The 24951-nt window shown below is 42.6% G+C and overlaps 1 protein-coding gene across 1 annotated transcript; it reads left to right on the top strand.

Annotated features, from left to right (window-relative positions):
• Positions 1 to 5307: 5307 nt before the first annotated feature.
• On the top strand, positions 5308 to 22092 carry SLC38A2 (solute carrier family 38 member 2). The gene is made up of 16 exons (XM_076331820.1): positions 5308 to 5566; positions 6224 to 6412; positions 6736 to 6817; positions 6944 to 7059; positions 10241 to 10314; positions 10412 to 10504; positions 10700 to 10781; positions 13840 to 13922; positions 14972 to 15030; positions 15160 to 15309; positions 16091 to 16170; positions 16273 to 16373; positions 16744 to 16868; positions 17585 to 17729; positions 17846 to 17943; positions 18699 to 22092. The coding sequence occupies exons 2-16, from the start codon at positions 6294 to 6296 to the stop codon at positions 18795 to 18797; spliced, it is 1506 nt and encodes a 501-aa protein (XP_076187935.1). The 5' UTR covers positions 5308 to 5566; positions 6224 to 6293; the 3' UTR covers positions 18798 to 22092.
• The last annotated feature ends 2859 nt before the right edge of the window (positions 22093 to 24951 follow it).

Raw genomic sequence — 24951 nt, 5'->3', positions numbered from 1 at the left:
GAGGATCTAAACAAAAATATGTGGGATGGCTTATAGAAAATGACAGAGTTTCGGTTAACTAACAAATACCATTCCCAAAGCTTTTCTAGATTTGTACTATACCAAAAAAAAAAAACAAAAAACCCAACCAAATAAAAAACCTTAAAAACTTATGTTAATTTCACACAGGAAAAAAAATCAGTGTTTGCTGAGTGGAAAAGATGAATCAAGATTAATGGAGAAATGCTATTTTTAAACCCCCTAAAAATGTTACAGAGTTAAAAATATAAAGTAAAAATTTTTATAGCAGCTGGCAGTGTCCATTTAAGGCTGACAATTTCTTGTGGATGACTAGTACTATGTATCTCATGCAGCACCCACTGTTTTGAGTTTATTGCAGTATAACAGCATAATCAGATGGCTTTAAAACTCAGATTCAGAATCTCTGCCTATTTTTGGTTTAAATCCAAGTTATAATTATAGTAAATGTACTATTTTTTAAAAGAATGCTGCTGCTTATGTTCTTAACATAGTGATTTTGTTGTATTCATATTGCAAAACTGAAACTAGACTAGGATAAACACAGAGGGAAAAAATTAAGGCTTAAACCGAGTTTAATATGTAACTCCAACTCACCATCATAAAGCCCAAGAGGCAGGATATGCAATCCTGCATTCCTTATGCACTCGTAATACCTCTTGGCTTCAGTGGAAGTTTTGTTTGAGAAAGCATATAATCAGAACCTATAATTTCATTAATTGCACGCCACAGGCAGTCCATGTGAGGTAAGAATAATGAACCAAACTGGTTGGAAGGACGGTGGAACCCTCAGCCCCGCCTGCATCTTTGTGGACCACTGAGTCCACGCAGCAAAACCGTGAATCCTCATTTTCCCCACTCACCCACACTTCCAGCTCCTCCTCGTGACAGACCGCGTCTCTCATGTACAGGAGACCACCGTGCAGATGCTTCATTCGGGACACAATATAGCTCTCAGGTCTCTGCCACTGCTCTGCATTATCATCCTGCCCCCGACTCTTGGCAGTACCGAGGATTTCACCCGATGCAGACCCTTACTCTGTTGGGATTTTTATATTATTCATACTCAGCACAGCAAAATGAAAGTTATGTAGCTATTAGTACAGGTTGCGTTGACAGAACATAGTACATATTTCATTAGATATCCTTTGGGCAATTTAGGAAGTATCATCTAAAAACCATGTGGATGGACTCGACTTTTACAGTACTACTGTACACATAACTTTTCGATGCATACCATAAACATAAATGACTTTACTGGGCATGTGCTACAGATAGCTTTACAGTATTCCACAAGGTTTGTTTATATATGTAGGAAGAAATAGCATGAAAAAAGAACCTCCCATATTATAAAGGCCTCTTATTTGCTAAAACATGAGCAAAGAAAAAACACAGGCACTTGCCAGCTACTTCTTCTTTTTCTAAACATAAACCCAACTACTCCAATTTAAAAGGAAACCGCTTGCAGGCTGAGAACTGGTAGGCCATGTTACAGCGAGAGGTGAATCTACAGTGTAGACTCAGCTGCAAAACGACATTCAGAAGTGCACAGCAGACAGCTCTTCAGCTACAAAACCCCCGTTACCTTCCTGTATAGTAAATTGAAAACTCTAGTTCATTTCTACCTGTATAATTGAAGGCAACACAATTTTCACAACACCTAACGATTAACTCATAGTGTCTTTTACAACATCCTTACAGTAACGTATCTTATTTTTGTTTGTCTGTTTTTGCTTTGTTTTGAAAGTGTAAAGCATCACCCCCTAAATCATTGTAAGGTCTTTCAGCAAGGGAAACCTGACTAAGAACAAGACACATCACCCACAGCTCTGTATTAAAGAAAATACAGAAACCTGTTTTCCAGCAGTTAAAAAAAATCTTTAGCAGTCTTTAGTCTCCAGAATTGTGCTGGGTTCTCTCATGAATATGCAAAGTAGAAACAGAATCTCCAGATTAAAAAAAAAAAAAAAAAAAGTTCATTCTTAACTATCTTAAAGGCTCAAACTTTGTAAGGAAGCTTGCAGTGAGTAGATACTCACAAAGAACAAAATAAAAGGCAAACAAATGGAAGGTATAAAGATGAGGGTGACTGAGGAACAAGGAGGATAAAAAGAAAGGGAAGGAAAAAAGAACGTGAGAACACTAAAAAAGAGGGGAGAAAGAAAAGCAAGACAATGAAAACAAATGAATCATTGAAACTATGGTGGGAGGAACTGATGAATATTAACTTTTATTATTCTGATTACAAAATACATTTCAAAATTGGATGAAACACATTGTATGTATGTTTTGCCAAGGACATTCTTGGCAATTACAAAGTCAGGAAAATTATAATTCAATCAGTGAGGCGTTACTTAAAACCACTTGAAAAAGCAGACCATTTGAACCATCAGACAGACTGCATGGGTAAAGATTTTAAAGACTCGGTATTCTGGAACAGTGCAGATTGCACTTGCACGTTGCACAGTGAACCTTCCAATAATGGGGCCGTTAGATAAACGGTAATTTTTCTTCTTATAAATGACCAATGAAGCCTCATCTTTTTCTGTATAAAATGAGGGCAGCTGTAGTAAAAAAATTTCAAGCACTCGTACAGTAAAACTTTTTATTTTGCTATAAAATCTGGTTTTAACTTTTTTTAAAAAACTGTACTGTTCATGGCAACCAGATCACATCTGTGAGGACGGCTTCTGTATTTATCAGATGCACGTGGGACGCTTTACCATGCACCAAATCTGTGTGCTTGCCTTGAAAAAAGGACGCTGCCGTCAGTGCCTCCAACAGCTACGGTCCTAGAAACGTTAGGGCTACGTCATCACGGTTGTTGTTACACTAGCAAAACTCACAGTCAACAGGTCACCTTGACCTCTCTCATGTAAACTGTAATTTCATGGAACTGCTAACACCTGAAGAATGGGATTGACTGAAAAACGCACAAGGCATTCACCACTCCCATCCAAAAAGGTGTATGACCTGGCTTCCCCATAGTAATGCTTATTTACGTATCACTGCAATTGCACTTTTAAGCGGAGCTCTGCAGTCCTTTGGCTTAACTCATCAGATTGCCGTAGCCTTTGCAAACTGCCCGTTGTTATGTAGTCAGGTTTTCAGGAGGACCGAAAATGCCGGTTACAGGCACTCCTGGTGCAATTTTAAAACACCTCACGGCCGTAAGCACCTCAAGTTGTACTTTGCCCTGTCTGCAAGGGGGGGAAACTCGGCCCCAAGACGCCCTGAACTGGCAGGTGGTAGGACGAGGGCGAGTTCAGCCCCAAAACGCCCAGAGCCGACCTCCGGGGCGATTTCAAACCCCGCTACGGGGCGGCCGGTGTCCGTCCACCGCCCACCCCCAAGCACACACTGCCGGGGGCACGGGACCAGCCTCGTCGCCGGCCGAGCTGCGCCCGCCCGGCCCCTCATAGAGCCCCGGCCAAGGCCAGGAGCGGCGCGGGAGAAACCCAGCGGCGTCATCGGCCTGGCCTGGCCTGGCCTGGCCTGGCCTGGCCCGGCTCGGCTCGGCTCGGCGCCGGTTCGGGGCCGCCCCGGGCCGGGCGGCACACTCCCCGCGGCACCGGCCCCCCGCGGAAGCAGGTGCGACGCCGCGGCCACCGCCGCCGCCCCTCTCTGCCCCGCGGCTGCGCGGGAAGGCGCCGCAGCGCAGCACACCCGGCCCCGCCCCTCCGCCTCACACGCCGGGCTGCGGGGAGGAGGGGGGCGCTGACGTCACGTGCCGGATGGGGGCGGGGGGGGAGAACTGCAGTGATGGAAAATTTTCGGCTCCGCATCTCCTGCGCGTGCCCTCGCCGGGCCCCGCCCCTCTCCCCCCTTCCCCCCCTCTCCTGGCGGCGGGGGCGCTCCAGAACGTTCTGCGGCGGTAACCGTCGGCCTGCCACCGCCTCGCGCCGCCCGCCGGCTTCCCGCCCGCCCCGGCGGCAGGCGCGGGACAGCGCGGCCGCGACCGGGGCCCCGCAGCAGGGCAGCGGAGGGGGCGGACCGAGTCCTCCCGCGCTGTCTCGCCGCAGGGAAACCTCGTCCCCCCCCCAGCAGAGCCCAGGGGCCGCGTGCGCTTCAGTGGGCGCAGAAGCGCGGGTGGCGGTGGGGGGGGGGGGTTCGCTGCCCCTCGAGGGCGCGACCCGCTCCCGTGTCCCTGCGGCCGCCCCGACCCCGGGACACGCAGTCGGGCTGCGCCGCCAGCTGCCTTGCGCACCTTCCAGGAGCTCTCGATGCGGCAGAGGAAGGGAGGGGGGGTGGTAACACAGAGGCGCGAAGCGGCCCGGTGGCCGGGCGTCCTCCGCAGCCGAGGCTGGCGGCGCTAGGCTCACGTGGGAGTGTGCAGCTATGGCAGGGACAGCGCGACCGGGGTGAGGGCCTGCTTCAGAACCCCCCTGCCTCGGGAAACGGTGGCCAAAGGGTCCCGAGCCTCCTCCGGAGCTGCAGCCTCGCTGCGTGTGTGTGAGGTGGGGCTGGGGCGAACAGCAAAGCCCCGCTGCCCCCCTCCACGGGGGATCGAGCAGCAAACCCCCTCGGAAGTTTCTGGAGCGATTACCTGAGGAAAAGGAAGCGGGATGTTCTTCCCCCCCCCCTCTCTTCCCTAAAGTGGGGTTTATCCTGCATCGCATCGCTAGGGGGAGGCCGTCATTCCGGACACTTCCCGGAGGAAAAGCTCGGGGAGCCGTTGGGCTGCCCCCGGGATCCGGGCTTGCACGTGCATCACTGCTTGCTCGTGTATTAAAAATAGCCGGTGACTGCAGCGAGTCGCTGCGGGTCGGTGGCGCCTCAGCCCCTCTCACGCACCAAGCTACTGGGAAGCGCCGGCGCCCGGGAGCGCGCCGAAGGCAGGCACAGGGTGGAAACGGGGAGGAAGCCTCCTCGGTGAGTTTGTACGCGATGCGGCAGTCACGCTGCAGATGCTGCACCGGGCAGGTGGAAGCACCTTTCAGGCAGGGCGCTCTCGACAAGCACCGCCGCTTCCCGTCACCGCTGCGAAACGCGATTGCCCCCAGCGTAAACACGGGAGAGCTGCTCGGCGCAACGACCGCTGTCATGTGCTGGCGGCCCCGCTCCCGACCCCCAGCTGGGCACACGCCGATGACCGGCTTCCACCCCTCAGCCGGGCGCGCCCCAACCCGCCGATGCCCCCCCCCCCCCCCGCCCGCACCCCGGCCCGGGCGGCGACAGGGGGTCAGCCGGGCAGGGCGGGGGGCGGCGCGGCGGCGGGCGGGCGCCGCGCCCCTCCGCGATGACGCGCCCGCATTCCTGCCTGAAGAGCGGCGGCGCCCCGAGGGGGCCGTCAGACCGGGAGCGACGCCGCCGCCGAGCTCCGCACGCCTCCGCCAGAGCGCCACGGACGCGATTATTTTCTTTCCCTTTTATACCGCCGGCTTTTTCAAGTGATTTTTTTCTACCTTTGTGTATTTAGGGTTCTGTTTTCGCTGACGTTTTGTACTTGAGGGTTTTTTCCCTTGCAAGAAGCAGCAGCGGAGAGAGGAGCGTCTCCTTATTCCGAGGCTTCGGGAGGAAACCTCGCGTTCAAGCTCTTGCGGAGAAGGTACGGCACGGCGGCGGGTGCCGGCCGTTAGACGGCCGCCGGAAGGAACGGGGCGAGTTTTCGGACGGAGCGCGGGTCGTCCTTCGCGCCTTTGTCTGGCGGCAGCCCCCCGGCGTGCCGCCCAAGACCCCGCCGGGCTCTGCCCGGGTGCGCGTAGGGGCGCGCCGCTGCTGCGTCCCAGAAAGGTGGAAAAACCCCAAGCGACTGCGGCGCGGTGCGCTCCCGTGACCGGTTTGCCTTTATTCCATTGAAAACGCCGGGATGCCCGGTGTCGCCGGCGGGGAGGGAGAGAGGGAGGTAAACACGGAGGCGGCCGCGGAACGGAAGGCTCCGGCAGCCAATGTGACAATCGCCCATCGGTGTTGCATCAGTCTCCGCTCCGCTATCGGGGGGGAGGGGGGGGAGTGCGGCGTGGCGGTGCCGCTCCCTCGGCCCGGTCCCTGGCGCCGCCGCAGGTACCGGCGGCGCGGCGCCCCGCCCCTCCGCGGGGCTCACCTTTGTCTGCCCGCGCCCCCCGCCCCGCGCGCCCCCCGCCCCGCGCGCCTGGTACTTTTCCACTCGGCGGCGGGCGGGGGCCGCCGAGCCGCGGGCGCGCGCTGGCCACGTGACGGGCCGCGGCGCCCGCTGCGGCACTGACGTCGCCTCCCACCTCCGCAGGCGCGGCGAGCCCCGCCGCCAAGGACAAAAGAGCGGCCGCCGAGCCCCGACCCCCGGCATCGCCGCCGCCATGAGCAGCGCCGAGATGGGCAAGTTCAACATCTCCCCCGACGAGGACAGCAGCAGCTACAGCTCCAACAGCAACGACTTCAGCTACCCCTACCCCACCAAGCCGGCTGCCATGAAGAGGTGAGGGGGCTCTGCCGCCCCGGTGGCGGGCGGCACCCAGCCGCGGACGCGGGCGGCCGCAGCCCGCTTCAGCCCCGGTTTAAAACGCCGCCTGGGGTCTGGAGGTGTCGCCTGTTGACATGCGTTACAGAAAGACGGAAATGACTGCGGACGTAAACACGCTCAATGCTTTGTGTTCTGGGCAGAATGGCAGGCGGGGTGGTTCTTTTTGGGTCGTTCCGTTGGTTCTCTCGCTTCCCCTTGAAGTGGGTTGCAAATGCTAAACGGGAAGTGAATATGCAAGTTGCCCGTGATAGTCGCTAATGATGCAATGTTTTTTACAGCCACTATGCGGATATTGATCCGGAAAATCAAAATTTCTTGCTCGACTCCAATGTTGGAAAGAAGAAATACGAAACTCAGTATGTAAGTACACAGCAATAACGTTTCAAAAAACGAAAAAAAAATGCTTTCTTGCCAAACGTATGTTTGTTTTAATTCTGAAATAGGCAATAACTTTCTACTAATTATTACCTATCTCCCTTTTCTCAGCATCCGGGTACTACTTCCTTTGGAATGTCAGTATTTAATCTGAGCAATGCTATTGTGGGTAGTGGCATCCTTGGTCTTTCTTATGCCATGGCTAACACTGGAATTGCTCTTTTTGTGTAAGTATCTTTTGGTTCATTAAAAAAAAAAAAAATTCTGCTGTGTAATTAATAATGGAAAAATCCTTGATGTAAGAGTATGACCTTTACAAAATACCCAGTCATTGCCGTAGGTGCAGAATTGCATTTTAGGATTTATGGCTTGTTTTAAGTTAAGAGATTGTGATACATTCAGAAAGACTTGCAAAAATTAAACAGATTCATTGCAAGTTCTGCAACCCACAAAACATTTTACACTGAGTTTTCCTTTGCTTAGCTGTAGTTTCTCCATGAATAACTGATAGGCTTCCCTTGAAAATTCCATTATCCAAGTGGAAAAGAGAGGTGCTACTTAACAGGCTGAAGTCTGTATTAGCTTTTTCCTTCAGAGTTCATTGACTGAAATTAATGACAACAGAAACTTCTCAGTTAGTGGAAGTCATAATTGCAGGAAAAAGTACAGGATCAAGCTGTAGAGAGTTAGAAGAAAAATGTAGGCGGAAGAGGATTATTTTATTTGTCTCTTGCAAGTCTGGCCGTGTCCACTCCTGCAAATTTCTGTGGCCCAGTCCTACCCATCAGGGACGTGGTCTCCTTTTCCTCAACTGACGTAGTTGTGCCTATAGAGGTACGACGTACTTACACCAACAAAGAAATCCTTTTTTGTTGCTATGCTTCTACTCAATTCAGGGAACTGGTTTCAGCTACACCTATAAAAATTGGTGTATTTTTGTAGGTGTAGCTGCAAGGGAGGGCTGTGGAATAACCAGCGTATCTTTATTGGTATGTCTATATTGGCAAAAGCTTTCAGGTATAAGACAAGACTATAGTAATGTAATTGGAAATGGCAGGAGGAAACAGTTCTGTACAGTGCTTCTAGATGTTTGGGGAAAGTACATTTTTCATATATTGGAGGCAGTTCAGTTCACACAACGTACAATATCAGTGACTCGGTGCAGATGGGAATCCATGGATATGTTTAAAGGAACTTTGTGTTTTTATCCTGGAAATAGATAAATGTGCTGAACGTTCAAGAACAAGTGAAGAGTAACATTTAGTTCGAAATTTGCCTTCTCTGTTGCCAGATTTCCAGAAAGTTGTAAGTCACACTTACTTCCAGATATTTCACAGTGTATCAGGGTGGTGCTCAAGTTTCCTGAGGAAACTACCACTGTGTAAAGTTTTGATCTAAAGGATTTTATGTTAAATATATGGTGATTTGTTAATTTTATGCGAAGACTTTCACTTTAGATTATGCTAAACTGAATGAACGACTTAGCAGAATGCATTCAGAAAAGATAGATGCTTCATTTCTCTACACATCAGTTTCATGCTCTAAAGATGTTCTGCAGCACCTATAAGATAATCAGTGTAATGCACGTTAGAACATCTCTGAGGAGAGGACAAAAAATTTAAGGTTAGATATTTGAACAGATTTGCATGTAATGGGGGTCCTTTTTTCTGAAGAAAAAAATGTTCAGAACTGTCAATTTAACAATTGGGTGCTGAGGTCATTCAGTTACCTTTCATTTCCAGATGCTGCATGCAGATCTATTTGCATTAGATCTGCATGCAGATCTATAATTATCTCTGCATGATTCAGAGATAAACTAGCTTGTTACCTTTCAAAACTTAGTGTAGTTTGTATAGCTCCAAGGCAGGAAAGCAGTCAATCACTGATGATACTGAGGATTTATGATGACGCTGAGGGCACTACAGACATCCTTTAATAACTAGGTTACAGATTCAGATCCAGATGCAGTTGATTAAGGCAGTAAATTCTTCAAAGGCTGTGTGGAGTCACTTGTGTCGGTGCTGTGACTTGTCACTTGTGGCAGCACTAAATAAATGAATGATACGGTCTGGAAGCCAGAAACTGAGTGAGCTTTGAGATGAGTTTGCTGACTGATCTTGTCAACGCTGCAGGCAGCCATTCGAGGTTAGGGCTGAGGGGTCCAGGATCTGTGCTGTTCCAATGAAATGTAATCCTTGCACATCTAGCTGACAGCTGAATTAAATCTTGGTTAATCTCTACCTGTCAGAAATACAGAGATTTATTTGTGTGTATGTGTTGGTGATGAATTGGCACAGTAACACAGGTTTCCTGGGTTCCTTGTACAGATCTGTGAAGCTTCTCTCAGATGTTCTTGTTTCCAGGTCTTTGTGCTGTGTTTACTAGTTTCGCCAACATTAAAAATGACACAAAAGGAAATGTAAAGAGTACTCTGGGAACTCTAAATGGAGCTTGCCGTTTTTGAGCAGATGTGCTGATTCTTAGGTTTCCTATAAGGCGGAATGCTTGTATTGGTATAAGAAAGGCTAGGGGTTTTTTGAATGTATTGTAATTTTCCACTGTGTTCTTCAGCAGCTGAGAAGTCCCCCCTAGTGTGCCACTCCAGGAAGTGCATTTGTTGTGGGAGAGATTTGTTGTTGAGATCCAAATTTTAGATGTTGCAAATGTGCTTCTGGGAATAATATATATTGCATGTAAAAGCTGTGGGGAAGATAAACAAGCCACTAGCGATTCCCATGTAAGCACACATGAAGAGTAACTTTTGAGCAAATAAAGTATTTTTTTTTTTTTTTTAGTGACAATAAATACGTATTTCCATTTGAAGACACAGCTCTCAATACATCTGAATTTTCAGTCAGTTCTTTAAGGCTTTTGAAGTTTCATCTTTATATAAAAAAAGACATAACACAGGTTTAAGCTGAAAAGCTGATTTGTTTAAGACCAAGAGATAATCTTCACTTTATCTATACATGTAGTTAGTCACAACTCGATGTTCAGTAGATTCATGACACACTGTTGAACAAGGATAGGAAGACAGGAGAAACAGAGTTTCTTACAATAATACAAAACCATTCCCATTGATACTTTGTTAAGTTACTTATATCAAATGTAGCCAGTTACAATGGCCTGACTCTTGCCGGTGCTTATGCCACCTTACACTGAATATAAGCATTGTTTAATGAAGAGAATTTCTCTGTATGCCAGTGAAATGCATTTTAGTATAAAATCCTTTCTAAACTAGGCATTAATAGGGTTTTCAGAACGCTTTTAGCCGGCCTTAGAATTGACAGGTTTTTCCCAGAAAATACTTTAATATGATTAATTTTTATGTTTGATCTGCCTTTATTTAATAAGGTTACAATAAGTCATTTATGGCTATTGAAAATTTGCATGTTTTTCCCCCCTCAGGATACTGCTGCTGTTTGTCTCAATATTTTCCTTGTATTCAGTGCATCTCCTTTTGAAGACTGCCAATGAAGGAGGTATGGCAAATTACTATTTTACAGACATATGGTATTTGTTTCATATGGTATCTTTGTGAAACACACCCTTCCAATGGATTATTTTGTTTTCTTTTAGGATCTTTATTGTATGAACAGTTGGGAATGAAGGCGTTTGGTATGGCTGGAAAACTTGCTGCTTCTGGGTCAATTACAATGCAGAACATTGGAGGTGAGGACAAGATCTTAAAATGTCTGTACTGTCAATAGTAATTGTTCCCTACTTATTCTTGGAGACCTTTTTTTCACACAACATGTGTTCATTAACTGCTTGTGTTCAAGTGAAGTTATGAAACATGTTATGTGATTCTTGCATCTTGTGGCATATTCTATATTTGTAATGATCTATGATGTTATTCACCTACAGCTATGTCAAGCTACCTCTTCATAGTGAAATATGAGTTACCATTGGTCATCAAGACATTTATGAACATCGAAGAGACCACAGGGTAGGTGTTAGAACTCCTCATCAGAGAAACTATTAGGAGAAACAAATACGGAGACTGTATATATTTTTATATGAAGACCACGTTCGGTACACCATAGGGTAGCTTCTTACTCAGACAGAGATACAGTAAGTTTGCCCTTCCCCTGAGTGCTCCACTTCATTTAGATCCAGCCTGTCCTGGGAAAAGGGTAGAAAAATACAGGTATCGCATCATATTACAGAAAGCTGTTCTCTAAAGAACATCAGGTAAGTGTTAACATACGTACCAGTCAGTACATATTCTCGATAAGGAAAGGTAAATGTGGTTATGGTTGTTTGGGTTATTTTTCTTACTGCATTCCAACTGGTTTGGACTGATTATTTCGCTTTTCTAGTGTTAATATTGTGGGAAGTGATTAAATATAAGACTAAGGTGCAGTTATGTAATGAATGTCTTAAGGAATAGTTCTCAAAAAGATGTGGGGACTAAACATTGAACTAAAACAGAGTTTATATGCCCAAGACTAAAATGGTGGACACATTGCTATTTAGCCCTGGAGACACCTTGAGTCCACAGTGGCTTTCCTGCTCTTGGGTAGGGTTCATTTTATCTAACCGTACCATCTGAAAGTTAGATTTTTGAGCTCATCATTATTCTGGTCTTTGTATAATCAGTGGAGAAAGGTGGTCCTCTGTAGTGGTCATGTCAGTGCACCTGGCTTAGACACCTATTTTGGGTATCTCCAGATAGATCATATCACTCTATATTGAGAGGGTGTGTAAAAACAGCTATCTAAAACAAGATGCCTGACTTCAGATGGATAGAGTTAAGTGCTATAAATCTCACTCTTCAGAGTTGTACTTCTGTGCCTTGTCCTGAAGTGTCCCAGTCTTGAGAGGGCTGAGCAGCTCAAGACTCCAACTTACACCTAAGCCTGAGTTCAGAAGGTAGGCATTTTTCTGCCTATGTTCCCCAAGGGGTTCAAGCCATTTGTTGGTGTTCATACAGCTTGCTGATAGATATTGTCATGACAACAGTGCTAGCTATCTTTTTTTTTCTTTCTTTTTTCTTTTTCTTTTTTTTTTTTTTTAAATGTACTCGAAGAATGCACCCACTCTATTTACTCAATATTGTAATGTTTACAAATTATTTCCTGGGAAGGTTCGTTTCCCTCCTTTGGCTGAATTCAAGTCCTTATTTTCTGCTTCTTAAGGAAGTCCCTGGAGTAGCCAGTACTTACAAGGGGGCTTGGAGGCAAGTATTTTTAACTGTCCCATCTTCAGAGAAGAATTCAAAATCAGTTGCAGTTCAAGAGGGAAAGTTAAAAGCTGTGAATCTCACTGGGTACAGCTGCTGCTCTGCAAATCTGGCAGACAAAATTCAGAAATTGAGATGTGTATCTTCAGTGTTTTCTTGTTGGCTGGTACTAGGTAGCTGTACACTGATTTAAAGTAAATCTTTTCTCAGTGCTCTGGCAATTGTGGACCCCATTTAACTGACTCTCTCCATGCGTTGCTTAGGGCAGTCTGGGTGGCTACCATTGGCATGGATTCCACTCTGGCAGCCTGGTGCCTAAAATGTAAGCACTTACCTCTTTAAATGTCCCAAAATAATGCTTAGTGTAGAAGAAAATATTCTGGAATTCTGAGACAATATTACAAATACTAGCTCTATTATTAAAATTTGTTTAGCAATTTTTAAAATACTCGGTTGTATTTTAAAGCTGTGCAATCTCAGTCTGTAGTCTTCAGCACAGAAAAACTTTTAAGTCCTTGGTCTGAAAGTCGTGATGGCCTTCATGTGGTGCATGCACCGTAACAGTGCACATTCTTATGGCTGTATCAAATGCAAGGAATCTCTGTGCTGTGTTTTCTTTTAAATTTACCACAAGACTACAAAATTTTAAAAAAAGGGAACAAAAGGTACATGACATTAATGTCCTACACAGCTGAACTTTCTAAAATACATTTTTTACATTTAGTTAACCCAGGTAAAACTGGAGAAAGAGATGACCAAATTGTTTCTGCATTTACTACATAAATCCAGAGCAAGTCTGTTAAAGTTATTCCATATTTCCACTAGCATATATAGGCTTATAATTCAGCAATTGAGTTTGAATGCACAAATTTCCAATTGGGTCATTAATTTTTCTTTGTTTACCTAAATAGTAGACAATCCATTTTAAAATAAATACTGTTAGCTGATACCATAACAGGGTATAAAGTATTAATATTTGGGAATAAATGCTTAGTGTTACTTGAATTGCTTAAAGCATATAGAATGTTCCTGTAGGACAGATGAAGAAAGCAGTTACCCTGCCACGATTAAATACTCAAGATAAGTTTTTCTGTTAGTTCAGTGAAATTGCATTATATTTACACAGATCTAACTTTTTTGTGTTTCAAAGGAAGATATTAATCTTCTAACACTCCAAAATGTTTTGTCAAAAAATAGCTGCTGCTTCTTGTGGAATACATGGCAAAAATGATCTGAAGGAAAAAATCTTCCAAGGTTCTTATCATAGTTTCCCTACTGAAAGGGACTAAACATGCCTCCAAGAGACTCCCAGTGCTTGTTGGAGTTTTCTCAGCCAGTGGGCTTGAGCTACTGCCTTAACTCCAGCCCTCACCTGTTTTTCTTTAACTCCCACAGGGTACCCAACAGAACTTTATTTCCATTAAAAGTGGATCACCACCCTGCTGGGGCCCTGCAATATTCTAATACATCTGGAGAGTTGGGAACCAATATTTAAGCAAATTACTATTTTCTCGTGATTGATCCCAGTTGACTTTTTTTCTGACCAGTCACTTACTTCCCTGTCTTCTGACTTTCAGATGTATATTAATTTTAGAAAAGGACACTAAAGGAAAGGCACAATGCAGGTTTGGGGTGAGATAAGAAGGTATTGTAGGGCTTTAGGTCCATATAGTAAGTTGAATGCTAATCCTTTGTGACATCGGGTACTACATTTTTTTAAGAAGCCGTATGTTGTAGGAGAAGGTAAGAGTGAAGACTAAACTGCAAATGTTGTCATTTTTAAATACTTTGATTACTTATAAATATTACCTTTTTTCTACAGAGAATGGTATCTTAACGGTGACTATTTAGTCCTGCTGGTGTCTGTCATCCTCATTCTCCCCCTGTCCTTACTGAAAAATTTAGGTAAGCAGTAGAGTACAATCAAAATAAAAATGCATTGAAAATACTGTGGGGAAATGGGTTGATACGATGTTTGAGTCTTGAAGCACTATGTGAATTAACAGCTGTCTCCAAACTTGTCTCTTGGGACTAATCAGTGTTCAGGTAATTGTTGTCAGTCTACTTAAAAAAAAATTAAAAAAAAAAAAAATCAAGACAAGTTTCTTAAGTTACAGATGTGTTTGTGGCAAACGAAAGGACAGTAGATAGGGTAGCTTTAGAACAAGGCTCAACGGTAACTTTCTGTTTGTGGTCTTATCACAAAGTGACCTATTTTGGTCAGTAGTGAAATAGTATAATACTGTTATCAGCTGAGTGTTATTAGCTATCATATAACAGTCTCAAAAGAATAGGGATGCTAGCCCTGGACAGTTAAATTGTCTTTGCAATGTAAATAGAAGTCACCTTTTTCATTTTAGATCCCAAGCAGTAGCAGAATATTCATACCAGTTGCTTTATCTGAAATGGCTGTAATTCAGTGATACATGTGAATAATTCAGTTAACACACTACTTGTTCAGAGAATCCTGTAGTGGAACCTTACTAACAGAGAGTCTCGATGTGAAAAGTTCCTACTTTCTACAAATTAAGTAAATCAATAAAAACAGAAGGGAAAAGGCTAAGATATCTCATAGTGCATTCTATTAGAATTAATCTGATAATCATTCTTAGTATATAATAAACAATTCACATAGTTGTTGGGGTTGTTATAACTTATAATACTGTAATACTATAACTATATAATTGTTATAAAAGTTGTTATAACTTTTTTTATAAGTTATAAAGTTTAATATTACAGACTCACTGTATGTACAGACCCTAATATGTCTTGGAGAACTTTCAGATCTGGATTGAGATTAGCGGAAAGTCAATGAATAATTAACTTGTTCTATGTAACACTAAGAAAATGGCAATCTAAAGAGATCGCTGACAGAATGTATTTTGTCATAATGTTACGACTTGAATGGTGTTTCTGTTTATTGTACCTTAGATCTTTATCTTTCTTAAACACAGGATATTTGGGCTATACCAGCGGCTTTTCCTTACTTTGCATGGTCTTCTTTCTGATTGTTGTAAGTATAATCTTGTAGACTTCCAGTGCTTGTAAAACTGCATTTCAAAGTGAAATTAAACACAGTTTCTGAAAAGTTGCACATACTGCATTAGTCAAAGTAATGATAAATACATGGCTTTATTTCTAGGTAATTTGGAAGATGTTTCAGATTCCTTGTCCTATGGACAGTGACATCATGAACATGACATTAATAAATGTGACACTGGCACCTTTCGTAGATGAAAACATAACAAGTGATGATGTGTGCAAGCCAAAATATTTCATCTTCAATTCGCAGGTAACTGACTAAAAATCAGACTCGCTGTTGAAAATAACTAAGAGAGACTAAATACACAGCAGATAAATTCGGGTTTTTTCCTTCAAGTAATTGCCCAGTTGTAAACTTGGGACATGCTAAGACTTTCTGTTCCAGTAGAGTTAGGCACTGTTCACCTCCTGTAGACTGGGTGTTTCCACACTCCAGATACACAGAAATTAGAGGAGCTTGAAGTGCCTGCCTGCGATGAGTGGCAATAAACGCATCTCATTCTTGAGCACAGCATTCCTCAAGCTTTCTCAAGTAAGTTAGTAAAGCATTTTAAAAAGTAGATTGCAGAAGAAGATGAAGTAAATAGTAAAAGCGTGCAAATGGGAAATGTATGCCAGGGTTTGGAATAGACTTTAAGTTCCCAGTCACAAAGTCTTGACTCTCATGAATGCTCCCAATTACAGTGTTGAATCTCCACGCGTGGGGAAGAAGTATGTGTAATAGCCCATACCAAGATCAGGCTATAATGCCTTAAGCCAAAGAGATGCAGAATGTAATTCTGAATGCAAATACATTCAGCTTAGCATGGACTTCAGTGAGATTTGAGAGTATTTGGTACCTCAGGGTCTGGGTCTAAGAAAATACGAACTTGTTTTAATTTTTGCCAAAGTTTCAGTTGTAAAGAATAACCAGTCTCTGTCAAAACTAAACTGATGCCTAAGTCAAAATGGAAAAATCTACTGATGAATTTATTAAAACTAAATCTGTAATACCTGTTGAGATACTTAAGAAAGATACTTTTGTTTTCCAGACTGTCTATGCTGTCCCAATCCTAACATTTTCTTTTGTCTGCCATCCTGCAATTCTTCCTATCTATGAAGAACTGAAAAGGTAAATGTTAGATAGGTGTCTGTAATTTCACTAAACAAACACAAGTAGTACAAAACAGTATGTTCTCATTGTTAACAATGTTTCTTTTTCTCTTTCTTACAGCCGAAGCCGTAAAAGAATGATGAATGTGTCCTATGTATCTTTTTTTGCCATGTTCCTCATGTATTTATTGGCTGCTCTCTTTGGATACCTGACATTTTATGGTGAATATTGCCTTCTCTGCTTTCTTTTAAATGAATTACGTTCTGCAAAACCACAGTATTATTTTTAAGTTAGAGCAAGCAAACATTTACTATGGGTTCTAAATATACACTGTTTGTTGGGGGTTTTTGTAATACTTCTGTAAGTGCACACCCAAAAGGAGATCAGTAGTAGAAGTAGACCCAAGGCACTGGATTAAAACAGATTCAGCGCCTCCAAGTTATCCCTGTGTAAAATGGAGACATGCTTACAGGAGCTGTTGAGACTTGCAATTCGTATTGCTGTAACTGTAAAATTTGCTTAGGATTTAGAGCAGAAGCAGTTTGAGAAGTATGTCAACTACATCTAGTTAAAATACTGTTTTCTTTATAGGAAAAGTCGAACCAGAACTGCTTCATACCTACTCTGCTTATCTGGGTGCTGATATTCTTCTTCTCATTGTGCGTCTCGCTGTACTTATGGCTGTAACCCTTACTGTACCTGTAGTTATTTTCCCAGTAAGTAATATATTTTTTTTTAATCTTACTACCATTTTTTATTTTCATCACCTGTCCTGCTGCAGTCATTTACTGATTTGGCAACTCCCATTTATAGAATTTTTCTCTTAACTGGAAAAGGAAATTTATTCTAATAAGCTTGATGAAAAATATCTATACTGTTAATTCAAATAAATTAAATAATTGGGCAACATTTACAAAGCAGTAGATAAAAATACGTTCAGTTATATTGTTTTCCTGGTATGGTTTAATTGGGGGAGTGGAACAGATTTGCCCCTTTATAAAAGTACTTGCACTGTTGTATTATCAGCTTACAAAAGTCAGTGTGTTTTTGTAAGTACACTGTGAACATGAATTCTAGGTGTATATTCTTGAGCAGCATCCTTAGATGTTATAAAAATCCCTGGGATTTATTTTTGTTAAAGATGTTTTTCCTTGTGTTTTCTCCATTACTGGCTGTGCTTTGAAAATCTAAATCACTGAAAAGAGAAACAGACCAGAAATACAGAGCTGCCTCTCAAGTGCAGGAAGTAAATATTTAAAAAAAAAAAAAAATTTACTTTCGTGTCTTTCAACTTTTATTAAAATCTGAAGTGTTCAGGAAAATTATGTTAAAATACTTTCAGAAGGAAGGTCGAATTCAGGTGACAGTCACTGACTTCCACAATTGAAGACTAAACTGTCTTTTTTCCTCCCCCTACCCCCCTCTTCAAAAGATCCGCAGTTCCATTACCCAGCTGTTGTGGTCAGGGAAGGAGTTTAGATGGTGGCGTCACTGTTCCATTACAGTTGCTCTTCTGGCATTTACCAACGTGCTTGTTATCTTTGTCCCTACTATCCGAGACATCTTCGGATTCATTGGTAAGCATTTTCACACCAGTTCAAGTAGTCTTTCAAATCTCAGAAAATGCAGTTCCGATCTAATTAAATTATATTACCTGTTTATGAATATTTATTTCTATGCTTTTTAAATACAGGTGCATCTGCGGCTGCCATGCTGATCTTTATACTTCCTTCTGCCTTCTATATCAAATTAGTGAAGAAGGAACCAATGAAGTCAGTGCAAAAGATTGGGGTATGTATAGACAAATACGTAATGGTTACACTTGCTTACTAATTCAGAGCAAGAACTTCAGTTTCCTTCTTCACAATTTAAGAATTTTGAAGTCCTGGTGAAGGTAGTCAGTGAATTGGCATTTAATGTTATCGTAGTTTAACAGGTGGGAGTTGCATAGGTACTCAAAACTGAGGAGAGAGCCATCACAAGGGCTCAGTTCACTTCAGTGACTTCCCTCACCCCCAAACCCCCAATCTCAACAATAGTTGGGTCATTCTGTTGCTGATAAGAACCAGATTTCAACAGATTACCCATAAGAGCTATGCTAAAAAAGTCTTGTTGTTCTCCTGTAAATTTTCTTTCAAGACTTATTTACATAATTTACCCCTTAAAGCTGACCCCCACCGATCATTTGGGTCATCCTGACCGATCTTGGTGCTCTTACTGGTCTTAGACATACTGACTCAGAATCAGATCTTGGACATACTGAGTCAGAATCAAGTCAGCGCAGTGGCACAGCCTGACTGGTATCAGCAGCTACGTTAATTTTCCTCAGTTGAGGTTGAGGTCTGCTATATTGAAAATAAATGTACTTTTTTATTTGAAAAAGGACCCCAAGTATGAGAAAGATACGTAGCTCCTTATTGTTTACTGTGATCTCTTGTCTTTTGTACTGTGTCCTCCATGAGCAATGGCATTTGTGCCATAAATGGGCATGACTTTATGGGTATAGTAGCAGAAACTGAAATACTTTTTATGTTTTCTTTTTTCAGGCTGCGTTCTTCTTTCTAAGTGGTATACTTGTGATGACCGGGTGTATGACACTGATTATTCTAGATTGGACCCAGAATGTTGCATCTGATGGCCATTAACTGTCCTGATTTAATCTCTGATACTCCACTTCAAATGCCAGTGTTCACTCAGATACCTACTGAGAATGAAAATGAGCTATTCGGCTTCCTTTAAAATGCAGATTCTTTGTTGATGGCTCTTCTGATTGTAGAGTACCCGAACACTGTCTTTAAGAAACTGTTCTGCATGATGGAAGTGGATATTAACATCAAACCACATGAGTGTCTGGCTGAAGGAAGTGACAGCTTTATTCCATTCCAGAGAATGGACAGAACTCGCTGTAGACTTTTATCAAGCCATGTTTGGCTTTCGTCATTGTTACTTGGATATTTTGTTATTTTACTTGAATGTGCCTAATGGAACCATTTGATGTGAGAAAAGTCTTTAATTTACAGCAAAGTGTTTAAATAACCAATGAGAGAGAGAGAGAGAGAAACACTATTATTTTTTGTACCAAAAATTCTTATGGACCTCAAAAGCACTATTTTGACTTTAAGAAACATTTTTCTAAAAAGAATGAAAGAATAACATAGAAGAGCTCATAAAAATATTTAATCAGTGTCCTAAATTAAATCTAGTTTGCCTTTCTGTAAAGGCATAACTAGAAGAAATTTTATTTTAAAAAAATACTTCTAATGACCAAAACAGAAAATGAACCAATTAAAGTAAAAATCCTCTAATTATAAATGCTTCCCGTGAAATTCATTTAGTTCAAAGTAGAGTGAAAATAATCCTGAAAATCATTTGTCAGCTTACTTAAGTAACTACAGTTAACCTTAGTTCCCAAAAATGGTGTGGAAACACAAATTTCCAGGCTTTAAAAAACCCGCCCTTTAGAACGGGTGCGTTTGAGAAAAAAATAGCTAATCTAGAAATTGTAAAGATGGTGTTGACATTTCCCTTCTTGAGGTACTCAATAGTGCAATTGGGTAAAACAGGGTTTGGGGGTTTTTGCTTTTTGGGGGGTTTTTTGGGTTCTTTTTCTGTTGTAGATACAAACTGAATGGCACTGGAGTATATCATGCCATTGATATAAAACTCCCTCCTGGAGTTCTGTCTATTGATAAGGTTCATTGTCAGTTGTAGCAATGTCTGTTGGGTTTTTTTTTTTCTGTCCAATCTGTCTTGAAACACTCTGTAGGAAAACAAAAAGGTCCTGATGTAGTTTACTAGTTGTATAATACTCAAAGTGTACAGTATTTCTCAAATTACTCATCCATTATTGGATTTTGAATTACTTGACTATTCTGTTTCTGAGTCAAATCCACAAAATAACTGCACCAGTATTTCATGCTTGGTACAAACTCTCTTCGCATACGCAGCTGGGATTCCTCTTCCAATTTATACTGTATAGTAGTAGTAAAGATAACCTCATAGACTGGATAGTCATCTCATACTTGTTTGCTTCAGAAATAGGTAAGTTTCTTACGAGCCCTAGCTAGCTAGCTGATGAAACAGGTGCTGTATGGTTGTGATTAGCTGTTTTGTTTCTAGTGCATGTTTACTCTTTCATTCTTCTCCCAGGTTGAAGAGAAATAACACGTGTATAACAGCATACTTGGCTTATAAGAGGTTCTCAAACACAGCAATATTGGGTACAAAAGCCTAGACAGAGATTATTGATGAAATAATCATGGCAATGTGGTCAACTGTCTTCATCTGACATGATGCTTTAAAAATCTGAATTGCAAAGTTCCGCTTGGTCGTTGTGTCAGAGGGAACAAGTAAGGGCCTGTAATCCATTGATTAAACAGTGCCCGAGACTTTTTTGCTCTTGTAGAATTAATCGGGAACAAATCTGAACGATAGTCACTGTTTGGCAGATAATGTCAGTCTCTGCCCAGCCACTTAAAACCTATGAAAAAAAATTGCAGGTATTTTGTATTGATACTCCTGCATGACTGTAAGTACTGGTCACTGAGTCTGTCGTGTAAAACTGTAATGAGAAGTTAGATTCCTCTTGTGTTGTTTGTGTTAGTAGTTCGGTGGTACTCAACTGGCAACTGACGATCCCGGAGTCGGCACTGACCAACGCTCCTTAGGTACTTCTCTGCCTCAGGTACTGTGCATCCATGGCTAACTATCCTATGTTACCTGATTCCACGGAAGTGCTGAGCGTGTGCCTCCTCGGTACTTTGGCAGCTTTTCTTCTTCCTCTCCGCAAATGTGGAAAGGGGGAAGAGGATTAAAATGTTGTCTGCCTCTGAGCAATTTGTAGCACATAAGGGATGAACTGCTGCTCTTGGCAGCATTTTAAAAAAAAAAAAAAGGAAGCGAGAAATAGCCTCCTTTCTCTCAGTAACCACAGAAGAGGAAGGAGGTGTAAATGAGAAGTTACTACACACTCCTCAGCAGCCAGAGAGGAGGAAGATTTTTGTGATGACGCCTCATGATATATCATACGTGTCACTTAATTCTCTGACTGTAGCGATTTCCAGTTTTTACATTGTGTGTTAGATTATTTGACGGCTGGCGCTCTACCTGCAACAGTTGAGTTCCACTTGGCTGGGTTGATTTCCAACATATGATTTGTTTAATTACATTATTTTTTTCAAACCTGTCTGCTTAAAGTTACCTACATTACAAACCACCCAAAAGAGCAGCTTCAGTATTAAACCACTGTTTTGTCACCTCAGTTAGACATTACTGTCTTCCATGATATTTCAGTCATAAGTGTAACATGTTATTTATAAAACATTAATCCATGAAAACTAAACCTATTTTTCAATATTTATGATAGTCTATGTACATAAATTGTATGTGTGTATATACTGTAAGTATAATGTATATAATGTAGGTTTGGAATCCGGGATTTATGTATATATTCCTCTCTCATTACTGATTGTTACATCATTTCAAGGAGTTGTTCATGTTGTACGTCTGTACAACAACTGTCAAAGGAAAGATTCTTCTACAACAAAATGTAACGCCTACAAAAATGGAAGAACTGTGTTACGCCTAAGGTGTGTAAGAAAACACTAAGATTGTATTTATTACAAATGTATATGTTGCAATAAACACAGGAGTCACTTGGGTCCATAAAAAGCATCGTTCAGGTTCGTGTATACTTTCCCTCTAAAATTTACCATGGATGTTACGATCTCCTGAATGCAGCAACTTAACAACGTCGGCGATCTAACGTATTTGTTAGGCCACCAAATTCAGGCATCCTACGGTACATCCGTGTACATATGTACATATCCACTGTATTGTTAGAGGCCAACGGTCTAGCTACAGTTGGCAGGGAGTGCAACACAGTTTCAATGAAACATTGTATGTTTGTTTTAATTGAAATAAATAAATAGATAATCCTAAGCTATGTTGTGGTGGTTTTTGGGGGGAGGCATTTGAAGGATTTTCTTTAAAGACGACACTAAAAGTCTATCTTTAATTTCATGCACTTTTCAGGAAGGGGGGGGGGGGAAGGAAAAATAGCATACAACTAAGTCCACAATTTATGACACTACAAGAGTAAACAGAACAAGTCTGGACATCAAAGAAAACGAGATTAAATACTGCAAGGAACCTGTATTATGTCATATTTTGCAGTACAGGCGTATCTGGAGACAAGACTCAATGTGTTAGATCTTGTGTAAGCGTAATAAATGAGTGAGTCTTGCCAAAATCCTATGCCGTTTTCCTGCAACTGAATCTCCAGGAGAAGAACAACTGCTTCTGTAAAAATTTTCAAAACTGGTGCATCTGTTTCACTTGTGTTTTAGCAATTGGATACAAGCCGAGTGCGGCATATCAGTTCTATAGTTCTCCAGAAATCTGTATCAATTCATACAAATCTCTGTCATTCCCAAATACTAAGAATTGGGCATGAGAGACAGTGTAGGTGTAACTCTGTGTGTTATGTATACGACCAAACACTGTATGAAAGGAATATTAAAGAGGCAGAGTTAAGTACCCTGAAATTAGGAAATCCCTCAATTAAGGTTGCTTTAATTACATGATTGCACAGTATTTTTCGCTGGAACCCCCACTAAGTAGCTATCCATTTTATTTTTTTATCATGTTTTCTGTGTGTTTGCAGTGTTTATGTAGTTGCTCAAAGTCCAAAGCCCATCCTGATGAGGGATAAACGTCCTCATTTCTCTCTACTTCTCATTTTAATGTCGTCTTTGTGAAACACAAATGATTACTCATTTTCACAATGTCGCAGGCCTGTAAGAAGGTGTTAATAGTCTACACAGCTGGGGACCTGAAGTGTGGAGAGACAGCACTGTGAAGCAGCCAGGCATTTGAGCCCACAATTTAATTTCCTGCACTTGCTTCTTTTGTATTTCAGCATTTGCTTACATGCATCTGAAGCATAACTGCAAACGGGTTTTGAGTGATCACCGCTCTTGAAATAAGAACCCTAAGCATCAAGAAGTTAGCCACTTGGAAATGGTGGCTGTGCCTGGAAATGCTCGTTCTCACACCTTGCCTACCATCACACAAGAACTTCATAGCAGTAGAGGAGCCCTTGCCCTAGAATGCCACTTGACTAGTTGAAAAATTAAGTCCACCTCTCTGCAATCAGACATTTCCATCAACTTAGTATGTGAAGTAGTCTTTTCTACACACTCCTGATTCCTCCCAAGAGCTGGCTCACCCTGTGTGATGAATGGGATGGTGCAATGATTAAAAAAAAAATAGAAATTACGTTGTGTGACAATGTCTAAAATCCCATGCTTTGAACCTCTTTACCCACCACAAGGCCTTGCTCCAGAAGAGGGGTAAGCTGTCACATTGGGTTTATCCACAATGCTGAGATTTGGGAATCTCTGGAGGCCTCTGCAGAAGAGAGATGGCATCTTTACTTTCTTCTGGTTCCCCCACAGTTTACCTCTTTTTCCCCCCTGGCCTTGCCAAGTCTGTTCTGTCCCAAGGTCATGCCTAGGCCCCTCACCCCCAAGCGTTTGTGCAGTGGCTGGATCTCGTCAGGTCATGCCCTAAGGTCCCCCACGGCTTAGCTCGTAGACCTGTTTGTAAGGCAGCACAGCTCCCATTCAGTCTGTGTGCCCAGGTTTCCTTTCTGGGGAAACAGCAGAAGGTGGCCGGTGTATGCCCAGGTTTCAGCGCCAGAAGGAGCCGAGATGCCACGAGGAAGCCCCCAGTCCTGTCCTTCCGGGAATGCCATATCATCTCCGGTGCAGATATGCCCAGCATCCGCTTCCTCGGCCTTTCTGGTTTCAGTCTCTTGAGCATGACAGTCTAAACCCCACCTGCTTTCACATGCGTTTCCTTCTGTCTTCTTGCACAGCTGGTTTTGGCTGTTGTAAGGTGACTCCTTATCAGCTCTGTCACTCTTGCTCTGACCCCAGTCCCAGTTTGCCAGCTCCCCAGCAACACGACCTTTCCCAGCATCTCCTGCGAGCCACCTTCCCTCATCTTGCTACCTTCCTGACTACATGCCTGCCCAAGCCCAGTTCCCACCCTTCCACATTCACTTTACCCAGGCACAGCTAGAAACATCTTCCTTTGATTTTCCTAGTCTCCGCCCAGCTGGTCTCCTTATGGCCTCCACTCTAACTACAAGCCTTATTTTCTTGTTCTCTGGATGTCCCTCCAGTCCCGGCTCTCCAGCAGTCCCACACAGACTCCTTTGGCAGCCCAGAGAAGCCCACTTCCACACTCAGTTCAGGCACCTCTTGTCCCTCCAGCCTTTGGCTGAGCACAAAGCCCTGCTGTAGGGAATGGGAGGGGCAACTTTTCCCAGGAAAAATGGTTAATTATTTTACTACAGGAAAAGATCCTCTTTTTCCCGACTCTGTTCTCAAATGAGCCAAATCATTTAGGCCGATTGTTTTTCCACACAGATGCACAAAAACACCACCTTGCTGCGGTTACTCGTAATGGAAAATGTCAGGAGAAACATCTGAAGCTAGGTAACATTTAAAAGAACAGAAACATATTCCAGTAAGAGAACAGTCAGGTAATCCCAGTAACAGGTGGCATCATCAACCACGTTTGAAAATGTTATTTAAATTAAAAATAAGTGCTATTTTTTATTTTCATTATTATTTACATATTAAAAAGGGGAAAAAAATGTTTTCCAATTGCAGAACGTAAATTGATAGCTAATATATGTTGGATAGGTACTAACAATAACGTAGAAATTCAGTAGGGATCTTGGAAAGGAAGCATAGCTTATATAACTAGCTTTTTGGTGACCTTTAAAGA

Source organism: Aptenodytes patagonicus, chromosome 1, assembly GCF_965638725.1.
Source record: "Aptenodytes patagonicus chromosome 1, bAptPat1.pri.cur, whole genome shotgun sequence".
NCBI classification, from domain to species: Eukaryota; Metazoa; Chordata; class Aves; order Sphenisciformes; family Spheniscidae; genus Aptenodytes; species Aptenodytes patagonicus.
The sequence above is the reverse complement of the archived record's forward strand: the minus strand, read 5'-3'. Positions and strand labels throughout refer to the sequence as shown.